Source organism: Dermacentor albipictus, chromosome 8, assembly GCF_038994185.2.
Source record: "Dermacentor albipictus isolate Rhodes 1998 colony chromosome 8, USDA_Dalb.pri_finalv2, whole genome shotgun sequence".
Taxonomy (NCBI): domain Eukaryota; kingdom Metazoa; phylum Arthropoda; class Arachnida; order Ixodida; family Ixodidae; genus Dermacentor; species Dermacentor albipictus.
This window is the reverse complement of record NC_091828.1, coordinates 116,612,852-116,624,136: the sequence shown is the minus strand read 5'-3', so window position 1 is coordinate 116,624,136 and position 11,285 is coordinate 116,612,852. Positions and strand designations below refer to the sequence as shown.

At 43.5% G+C, this 11,285-nt stretch overlaps 1 protein-coding gene across 5 annotated transcripts in view; it reads right to left on the bottom strand.

Annotated features, from left to right (window-relative positions):
- Positions 1-1,019: 1,019 nt before the first annotated feature.
- The window catches only part of LOC135910349 (acid-sensing ion channel 2-like), a 134,889-nt gene continuing 124,623 nt past the window's right edge, over positions 1,020-11,285 (bottom strand). For all 5 annotated transcript variants that reach the window (XM_065442405.2, XM_070524237.1, XM_065442407.1 and 2 more), the window contains 5 exons: positions 9,930-9,999; positions 9,464-9,498; positions 7,476-7,548; positions 4,297-4,439; positions 1,020-1,170 (listed from right to left, as the gene is read on the bottom strand). In XM_065442405.2, coding sequence (XP_065298477.1) covers positions 1,125-1,170; positions 4,297-4,439; positions 7,476-7,548; positions 9,464-9,498; positions 9,930-9,999 — 367 coding nt within the window. In that variant the 3' untranslated portion in view covers positions 1,020-1,124. The remainder of the gene's footprint in view (positions 1,171-4,296; positions 4,440-7,475; positions 7,549-9,463; positions 9,499-9,929; positions 10,000-11,285) is intronic.

The following is an 11,285-nucleotide window of genomic DNA, read 5'->3' as shown; positions in this document are numbered from 1 at the left end:
CTGAATTTATCATTGCTCATTTGCTGGACAGTGCTGTTAGGAAGCGAATTCCATAACCGAATCACTCGTGGTATAGAGACGAGAAGTTAAATGCGTTAGTGTTGCCATAAATGCGAGTGAGGCTTAAATCTTTATAAAGTCGTCGTGATGTGCAAGACGCGCGTTCCAGTGGCAAGTTTGACGGCTTCGTTTGGTGAACGTATCTATGGAGCAAGGACAGGAGTGCTATGTCACGTTGGCTACTCGGCGATTGAAGGGAAGACAACACCAACGTCAGAGAAACTTCCGATAGGTCTAAACCCCAGTGTTTCGACGCTTTGCATTGTTAGAAGGAGCCCCTATCATCAAATATGTGGTTTGGAAGCTTGTGTTAGGCTTGTTCTTTATTGAAATGAATGCTGTGCTGTATATTGTATGTGTGACACCAAAGAATGTATTAAACGAGAAGAAAGGGGGTTAACCGAGGGGCCCGATCTTTATTATTCATATCATAAGAAGCCAACAAACACTGACACCAAGGACAACATAGGAGAAATTACTCGTGCTTAATAAATGAAATGAAATGATAAATTAACGGAAATTGAAGTAGATGAAAAAACAACTTGCCGCAGGCTCCCACCTTCACGGTAGCTCAATCGGTAGAGCATCGCGCGCGAAATGCGAAGGTTGTGGGTTCGGTTTCCACTTGCGGCAGGCTGTTTTTTCACCCACTTTAATTTCCATTAATTTATCATTTCATTTCATTTATTAAGCACGAGTAATTTCTCCTATGTTGTCCTTGGTGTCAGTGTTTGTTGGCTTCTTACGATATGACCAAAGAATGTATGTACTTTTCGCTTCAATCGCTGAAATTTTTTTTTTTGTTCCGTGAGGATGAGGTTGCGAAAAATGCCGAACTAGAGGGTAACAGCGTCGCTCATTGGATGAATGAGTGCGACCTATAACTAGTGACAACCCTGCAACGCTGAAATCCGACAGAGACAGAGAGAGGCACCGAGAGAGAGAGAGAGACAGTCAGGTTAAACAAATCCAAAATGTTATGTTTATGAGGATAGCAGCCGCAGCACTTCTCGGTGTATTCTTTTGTCCGTATTCTTGGTCGGAAATGCGCAACGTCGGCATTATCAGTAACCGGATCGCCTGGATGCAACGTTGCTTAGACTGGCCACCCTGCAAAAGAGAAGAAAACGAAAATAGAGGTTTCGTTTCCGGTTGCGTGCCGTGAACGAGGCGCGGCGAACGCCAACCTGAAGCTTACGGATGACAAAAAACTCTAAATCGCGTGTTTCTGGGATGACTGTCACTGATTTAATAAAGATTAGGAGAAAGGAGCAGATTGTGTGAGGGAACAAACGCGGGTAAATGACATCTTAGTTGAAATCAAGAAAAAGAAATGGGCATGGGACGGGCATGTAATGAGGAGGGAAGATAACCGATGGTAATTAAGGGTTACGGAATGGATTCCAAGTGAAGGGAAGCGTAGCAGGGGACGGCAGAAAGTTAGGTGGGCGGATGAGATGAAGAAGTTGGCAGGGACAACATGGCCACAATTAGTACATGACCGGGGTAGTTGGAGAAGTATGGGAGAGGCCTTTGCCCTGCAGTGGGCGTAGCCTGGCTGATGATGATGATGTTGTTGTTGATGTTGATGTTGTTGTTGTTGATGATGATGATGTATTAGAGATAACATAACTTTTGCGAAACATTACGGGTGTACGAATACGTAAAATTCTGACTAGGAATTGAATTGATTTTGTTCGATTCGATTTGTATTCGACTCGAGATTTCACTGTTCGAAGTTGTCAAAAGCTCTTGACTTTTCAATATTTTTCTGACAAGCAAAGGCAGTTCAAAAGCACAATCACTTTCTGAGTCGGTTCGTATTACTTACAGGTGCGTTAATATAGTTTGTGCTCAATAGTTCACAGTGGGTAAGTGAGTGCGCCTCGCCTGCGGCCGCCTGTGAATTTGCTGTCTCCGATTTAAGCAAATCAATTTCTTACTTGGCCAACCTCACCACGCTTTGATTCCTTTCGGATTGCATGTATTGTTGTAGTGCTGCACTGAAATCCTACAACAAGCATTATGTTCTTCTTAGCGCATCTGCTGACGTGGTGTTTAATTGTATTATTATGGTAAATAACATTACGGCGCACAATATATGCCATCGTGTTCCTCAATTACAAGCTTCTCCGTTGACCTGGAATCCATGCGGTAATATCATCGAATGCATCACACAACGCTAATTAGTATTTCGTTGTCAAACACATTTTAGGGAACCTTTACATTCCTTTTTACGTGGAAATCACAACTGTTATTGATGCGATTCTATTTTCATCGAGTAATGATATTCAACTTGGTTCCGAAATTTCGCTATTCGAACATCCCCATTTAAACATATTTTATAGCAGAGGTGGACGTCGCAAATCTCGCGATAATTAATCGCCTATGCGATGACTAAATAACCATATTTTACTAATCAACGTTTAAAATCGATGACTCTAGAAGCATCAACTAATTTGAGAATTCAAATCATCCCTCACTGAACGCCTAAAAATCTTACGAGAAGTTAATCGCCTATAGCACAAGTACCCACAAATGTGGGCCGAAAATCTAAAGTGAAACACGTAGCTAATAAATCTAATCCGTTTCTTCACTGTGCAAGAATGCAGTGTTAGCCGTCTTACGATGGCCCTGTCAGAGTAAACAGGGATAGAGTCAAAATAGGTGCACATATGTCTACACTCATATAAAATAAACTGTTTACCCTCATTGTGAATTAACATGTCCTCCATTAATATCCACCGTTCATATTGCATGGATTTTTTTTACGACTCTGCATTCGTCACTTTCTTGTCTGCTGATGCGCAGCGTTAGAGGAAAGGAAAGACACGCATGATTTATGAAGATAACTTATTGGGCCAAACAAGATGAGCTAAGACGAGATAAGAGTGGAGCTAAGATGAGATGAGATAAGGGTGGAAATATTTCTCAGAGTTTAGACGAAGCATTTGAAAAGATTATAGACCGTCGTAAAGCTTGCACAAAAAGATCGGCATGCCATCGTAAACCAATCTCCTAATACGGTATTAGTCAAAGAGTTCGACGAAAGCTCATCTGGTCAGGTTGCACTTTTGTTACAAAGAGGGAAATAAATTGAGATCATTGGCCAAGGCAAAATATTTATTTGGCGTTTCGGAATCCATGGACGGTTCTATGTCCACAATCACATCGAATAGCTGTGGTTGCTCAGTAGCTGTGGTGTTGGGCTGCTAAGCACGAGGTGATGGGATCGAATCGCGGCCACGACTGCCGCATTTCGATGGGGGCGAAATGCGAAAACACCCGTGTACTTAGATTTAGGTGCACGTTAAAGAACCCCAGGTGGTCGAAATTTCCGGAGTCCTCCACTACGGCGTGCCTCATAATCAGAAAGTGGTTTTGGCAGGAAAAAAAAAAGAAGAATCACATGGAATAATGTATTTTGATGAAACTATACAAGGTCAGCCTAGCATTCGCGGCTGGCTGATACCAGTGGTAACGCGGCCGAAGCATAGCTCAGGCCACTGATGAAAAGCGATAGGGAAGGGAAGTGTAATAAAATCATTACATTTTTCCGGTCCTAATATCATCATAGTGGGTACACTCTTAAACGAAATTACACCCTTTAGGTCGTATCTTGGCACACAACAATAATATGTGTCTTGCCCGCATTTCCTTTCTTTAACGCTGCGAGCCCGGTACTTCCAAGTCACGAACGGCATGCGCGTTATCAGCACGACAGCATTCTCGACAGGGAAGTAGCGAGCGCAGCGTTTTCAAGAAAGGAAATGCAAGCAAGACAGATAACGATTATTGTTGTGTGACAAATATACGCCCCAAAAGGTGTAAACATTTTTTTAGTGTGTACGGATGCAGGCATCGAATAACAGCAACTTACACTCTAAGAAAAGTTTACGCCCTTTGAGTCGTATCATGCCACACAACAATGAACGTCATCTGTCTTGTCCGCATTTCTTTAAAACTGCGAGCCCGGTAGTTCTCAGTAACGAACGGCATCGGCAGCGTTTTCCTTCCGTGAAAACGCTGCACTCGTTACTTTCCTGTCGAGAATGCTCTGCCGTGCTCATAACGACCATGCTGTTCATGACTTGGAAGTACCGGTTTCGCCGCGTTAAAGAAAGGAAATGCGGACAAGAGAGATGACGATTATCGTTGTGTGGCAAACGGGTGTAATTTTGCTTAAGAGTGTTGACGTCACGCAATCCCGTCATGCACAGCGTTCCGCTGGCTCACTCTATGGGGCGGACTCGGTTCTCGTCGAGCTTCTTCAGCTGTCTGTCCTGGATGTAGAGGATGAGCGAGTCGAGGAGAGAGAAGAAGGACATGCCCAACCAGATGCCCACGTAGCCGCCAAGGTAGCCGAACACCTCGATGAACTGCACGTCAGAGGAGGGTGACAAGGTATTTGAAATGCGTAGTAAGTAATGCTTGACATCGATTAACAAACTTAATCTGATTAATTCAAATCTTTTAATGTATTATTTAGTCGACTAATAGAGTTTGCGAATTTAGGTACGTCAGCTAAAAGCTGACCTAATTTTGTGCATAAATTGTTAATATCAACGCGCAGTTTGGATGCACAGCTGTCTTTATTATCCCGCCAGCGATGCCTCGCTTGAGCCAACATATACTAGGTGTTTCAGCGAACACTTTCACATTCTTCTTAAAGCTTGCACGAGGTAGGTATCACAACTCCAGTTGATGAGCTAGTCTACTCGATGAGGCGGATATTACTTGCACAAAAAAAATGAAATGCAAAATCGACTAACGAACAAAAATTCACTACTTCTGACCTATATACATTGTGGCCCGTAATGCAATATAGAAATTCCAGCCGTGGAGTTCGCAAGGTGGATCCACTTATAACGGATTCTCAGGATGGCACCAGTTTCGAGATATTAATTCCCGAACTTTGCAGAGAAATGCAGTGGCGTTCCAGTTAATTTCTTCACAAGACGTCGCTTCAGGCATTCAAGCACAAAAGTACCTGGAATAGACATCGAAACTGATGTAATGCCAATAATTAAGTGGATCCGCCTTGCGAACCCCAAGGATAGAATGGGCAAACTGCAAATGGGCATACGGTAATTAGTTAAAAACGTAATCAGTTACTTTTTCCTAATTAGTCGATTATGCATTTCAATGTCTTGCGCAAGTAATGGCCACCTCTTCGAGCTGACCAGCCCATGAACTAGAATCGTGCTGTCTGCCACAGGCGACCTTTAAGAATTTTTGAAAGTGTTCGATCCAGCACCCTGTATACCGTGCGTATCAAATACACGCCCAATCTCAGTCAGCGTATACACGTGACTGCCTGTCGTGCTGGCTTTAGAGGCAGTGGGAATGAACGTCTTTAGGTCCGACTCCTGAGAGAAAATACACGGGGCCTTATAGTCGTAACAATATGGCTCAGTCTAGTGGTTCTCTTCCTTGTAGTTGAGCAATAGAAGCAAGGACGTCAACGTATATTTAAACGAATAATCGGAAGATTAATCGATTCATCAATCACCCAGCCTTAGCACATAAGGTTCAGGTTTAAATCCACAAATACGAACCACCGTATTTCATCAAGATGCACAGGTGAATTTTACTTCTACAACGGCAAAACGGCCACTCATACAGTGAGGCGACAAACTCAGTTAGCCAGGAAACACGAAAAGGAGAAACGCAGGTGACTTACGACGGCACCCAGGAGATTCCGTACCACCCAAATGTGACGTCATGAATTTTTACAGCGTCTTGCTGGGTCTGGGTGATTTTCTATCAGTAAAGAGGAGCTGCATTGCTTTCCAAAGGAAGTAGGCATTAAACCTTATGAATGTGCAGTATATGTCCTTCCGCAAAATTCTTTTTTTCTTTTTCTTTTACATCTCTTTTCCCTTCTATCCCATTTTATTCCCTTTTAACCTTTTTCTCAGCCCAGGAAAGCCAGGCAACGTCTGAACTGGCTAGCCTCCCTTTTTTCGCACTCTTCCGTCTTCCTCATCTCTATCCTCGCACCGAAAAGGCTCAGAGAAGCCAAAGTACACTGACATTCGTGAGTTCACGCGGTCGCACAAGATCTGCGGTAAAGTTGCTTTCAGCACTAGTATCCAACTGTTTTGTGTGTGTCGTGTTTTTTACAGCGTGAGATAAAATAGAGCGTTGAAATGATGCTAAACCAGTATGAATCCGCCTATGGTGTTGCACTACTACAAGCACGAGATCGCGGGATCGAATCCCGACCGCTGCGGCAAACATTTCGGTGGGGGCAAAATACAAAGAACGCCCGTGCCCAGTGCACTGGGGGCACGTTAACGAATCTCCTTAGGCGGTCGAAATTAATCCGGTGTGTCCCACTACGGTGTGCCTCACAATCAAATTGTGGTTTTGGGGCGTAAAACCCCAGAATTCAATTCTATTCTAAATCGGCATAAACCTGTTTAACTATGATTTTTTTTAATGTTTCTTTACGATTATAGCGCAAAAAATGTGTCAACGACAAATATGCCCAAGCAGGAGACGTACACCCATGAGCAAAAGTATACGGACCAGGGATTGCGCGATAAAGCCGATATTTTTCCCTCTGCCTGTGAACGCAACTTGGAATTGAGGACTGCAGTTCAAACTTGGCACTGCGAACTTTTCCAGTGTATTCCTCAATTTCAGTTTATGCATGTGAAATACAAAGAAATCCAGTTTTTTCGGCAACCCTGTGGTCCGTGTACTTTTGCTCACGAGTGTACGTAAAGCAGCGTTCTCTGTTCGCGCTTATAAACTTCATCTCTGTGCTATTCTTGCAGTGTTCTTGCATGAACATTGCAATGAACCTGTGCAGTGACTCGTTTTGATGAACACATGAACTCTAGCGCATGAACACATGAACTCTAGGCAATTTTGCCGGAATTGTTTAGAGCCTTCCCAACATCATAGCGATTGTAGCTCAAACAGAACTAATCCGAAGTTCTGCGGTTCTGGTAAATTGAACGACTGTGTATTCTACAAGCTTCTATTTTTACACAACGGTTGTTTAGGGTACAAAGCTTTAACATTCGCGTGATACTGAAACACTAGAATTAAACCGCACGCGTCCGCTTTTTTAGCTCACTCTTGTAACGATGATGTCAACTAGATCACAGAGAGCTGTAATGGCAGCAACCATGTTCTACGTATATCAGCTGGCGCGAAGGCATCGGCAGCATAAAGTGGAGTTCTTTTTTTCCCCCGTTGTACGAGAATAATTACGCAACAACAACAACAAAAAAACTTTGACGCGTCATCCTTAAAGAAAGCCTCACAAGATGGCGTTGCCTGCGCTGTTGCTGACATATACACGTAGGGACGTTACGGTACTTCGATATTGCGTAAACTGTAACACATTTGCAGAAAGCCCAATACTCGACAAAGAACAGGTAACGGCTCGGAGAACTTACCGTAAACTTTTTTAAGTGCTGCAGGATGGTATGTTTCTCGCTGGCGAAGAGGAGGTTTATGGTGAACAATTGGCTGCACCAGAGACCAGCAAAAAAAAGCTAAATTAAATATATTACCAGGTGCGTGTGTTTCATGTTTCGATTGGGCGCTTTGGCAGTATCCGCTTTGTTATCGCTTTCTTTCTTTTTTTTATCGCGCAACGACGCCCTAGCAGATAACGAACGTGCCCTGAAACGCTATCGCTCTTTCTAGTATGGCGGGACGCGTCGTATATCAGCTTCCGCGCAAGTTTCGAGGCGAATTGTAGCACTTTCCAGAATGCATATCTACTCGCCAGTGCTGCGTCTAAAAAAAAAAAAATTCGCCAACGGATGAATAAATAATGAACCGGAGAGTACCACGTGCGTCGTTCGACCGACGGATGGTGACTTCGTTTGCTCTCGTCGCCTCCCACAAGTAATCGTTTATTATAATAATAATAATAATAATAATAATAATAATAATAATAATAATAATAATAATAATAATAATATTAATAATAATAATAATAATAATAATAATAATAATAATAATAATAATAATAATAATAACATTTATTTTTTTCCATCAAGGAGATAGGGGAGGTAAGGTAAATAAAGCTGAAACAGACAGCTTGACTAGTTCCCACCCCCACCCCCCCTTTCCAAAGAAAAAAGAAAAAATACATTCCATAAAGGCGAACAGTTCAGCTACCGACAAGAAAGGAAAACACTTTTTTTTTTTAACTGCACAAAAATAATACCCATCGCTACAAGCATCATTGTGGCATATAAATGTGCACGTTCCCAAACCTGTGAACATGCAACTGTATAGTAATTGCTGTATATTTACGTGACACTGCTGGATGACATATGTAAACACCCGACTATGTATTCGCTTCCCGTTCGGGCACAAGTTCGCCTAATAAACCGTTACGAATTATTGTTCGACTTCGCCTCGCTGTCTTCCCGCCTGGGCTTCGTCGCCACTACGTGACGACATGGAAAGGTGGTTTACTCGCGGAATACAGGCGCAGGGACTCCCGATTCCTGTGCTTGTCGGAACGCAAAATACGCGCTTGTACGATCCCTTGGCCGCGAGTTAAAGAACCCCAGGCGGTTAAACGGTTAAACTTAATGCGCAGCCCCCCCCCCCACCCCTTGCCTCTCCAGTACTGCGTCCCTCCTCATCTACCGTGCCGTTTCGTGGCGTTATGCCTCAGAATTTAATTAATTGGATTAGTGCGTACACATGCATATTCTTGAGCAATGTTAGTTATTATAATGTGAAGCTATAGCATTGCATTGGAAAACCGGAGCGACAGACTCTTTATAACGTACAAGTGACAACGTAAGTGTCGTCACTTGAGCGGTGTTAATTAATATGACGTCGAGTTATAGAATTACACTCGAAAACTGCATGGACAGACTCTGTAACGTATGATCGACTGAATATATAACTGTCGCTCTGTCAGTATGACATGTTTTTTGCCGCAATTGAACACTCACAAAAGGAAGACACATAAAGACAACATGGGCGGCGAAACACGCCCGTGTTGTCTTTATGTGTCTTCCTTTTGTGAGTGTTCAATTGCGGCAAAAAAAAAAGCGTGTCTTTTAGCAAGCACCAACTAGGCCAGCAAGCAGCTCTGTCAGTGGTGTGTGAAACTTCCATTTCATATATACTTTCGACCCGCCGTGGTTGCTCAGTGGCTATGGTGTCAGGCTGCTGAGCACGAGGTCGCGGGATCGAATCCCGGCCACGGCGGCCGCATTTCGATGGGGGCGAAATGCGAAAACGCCCGTGTACTTAGATTTAGGTGCACCTTAAAGAACCCCAGGTGGTCAAAATTTCCGGAGTCCTCCACTACGGCGCGCCTCACAATCAGAAAGTGGTTTTGGCACGTAAAACCCCTTAATGCAATGTAATATATACTTTCGCCAGCTTGAGCAGGTATACACTCTCTTACCTTTCCGGGAGCTTCGGAGGTGCCTCCTCGTAGTCCTGAAACATTTGAATGCGTTACTAGGACGAGATGTCTGCGAACATTTCATTTTGTTCAGTGGTACACAGCCCTCCAAGATATGTACTGGCGATACACTTAGGTTACTTGCTATGAATAAGGTCAATTACCAAACGTACTGCGAAAATAGCGCTTTTTTTTTTCGTTTTGCCGTTCTGTCTATCTACTCCGCGTAGAGGAATTGGTGTTACTACTGCCCTCTCATTACTGCTACTCTGTCACCCTGTCATAACAATTTTCGCTTCGCATAGCAGACGACACTTATCAGCGTAGCCGGGCAGCGTAATCTGCCCTTCGAAAAAAAATTTAAAAAGCTGTGGACATCATAGAGCATCATACTTCGAGATTCATGCGTCATTTTTTTTTTAGCACAAAACTATATGGTGTAAAAGCTTTCTTATTCTGTGCTTACCACTTCCTCTTCTTCCTGCGCGCTCTCCTTCTGACCTTGAGCCGTGATTTGCACTTCGTAGGTTATTTCTCTGAAATGTGTCCAAAAAACAGCAGTTGTCACTTGATGAGCGCTGGCTGACGGCGAGACCTCCAAAAAGAAAATGTGGACGTGCGCCTGTGACATGACGGGGAGACTTTGTAGGCGACGAATTCGACGTAAATAATTATACTCGTAATCAAATTACATTCCTTAATAGTTTTGTAACTGATCGTTTACTTCTTTTTTTTTACTCTGTAACGCACACCACAATTCAATCACGTAACCAATTACACGTAAAATTACTTCATTAACGAGACAAGCCATGACAAGTGACGCAGCTTTGAGCACTCTAAATGGGCAGTGAGTAAAAAAAAAATGTAACGCCCGCGGGCTTCCACGAAGAAGCCTCGCAGTCGGGTGAACCCAGGAGTTCAACATTTGCTTCGTCATCTTGACACCTCCGCCAGATGTCCGCCGACAAAGCGAGCCAACGCTATACTATATATCACTCGATAGCGATTGCCGCTTAGGAAACACTGATGCCAGGAAAGTACTATACGGATATCTTAGCAGATTTTCGTTAGCCCTGTCGGAAGCACAACCTCTGAGGCCCCCAACAACAACCAGACGCTGTGCTATCATAAAAGACCCAAGCCCGAGCATCGCTGCATTGAGTGACACGCGGCAGTAAGTATACAAGGTAGTTCGTGCATTACAACACAGCCCTGCTCTCCAGAGCAGGCATTGAGCAAGTATTCAGTGTCGCTGCGCCCAGATGTATTCATACAAAAGAGAAAAAAAAACGTGGGCAGATGGCCGAAAAAAAAAATGTTTGAAAAGCAATTGTTAAACGACGTGTGACGAAGATAAAAAACATGTGAAAAACTGCACACGACGCATTGAAAGAGCCAAGTCAGCTCTTTCTGTTCGCTGTATTTGTACAATGTGAGAAAAAGCTGGGAGAAAGGTAACGTAAAAGTAAGGCATTACTTTTTTTTTTTAGTAATCGCTTAATCACTTTCGTGGGGCAGTATTATGGCAAAGGTACTCAATTATATTTTTGAAAGAAGTCATTGCAGTTGTAATCGGTTACACGTTTTTGTAACCTGTACAAGTCTGACGACGGCCCTCTGCAGAAAGAAGCCACCAGAGGGCTTTGGCTTGTCCATAAACTCTTCACGAAACGCCTGGTTAGTGGATACGTAAGCGTAGGCAGTCCCGACGGTGGCGCCATGTTGGGGAGCAACAATTAGTGAGAGATCACACAGAGCTATCGACACAGTGACGAACCATATTCTACTTAGCTGGTGCCACAAATAGCGTTGGCAGCGGCGT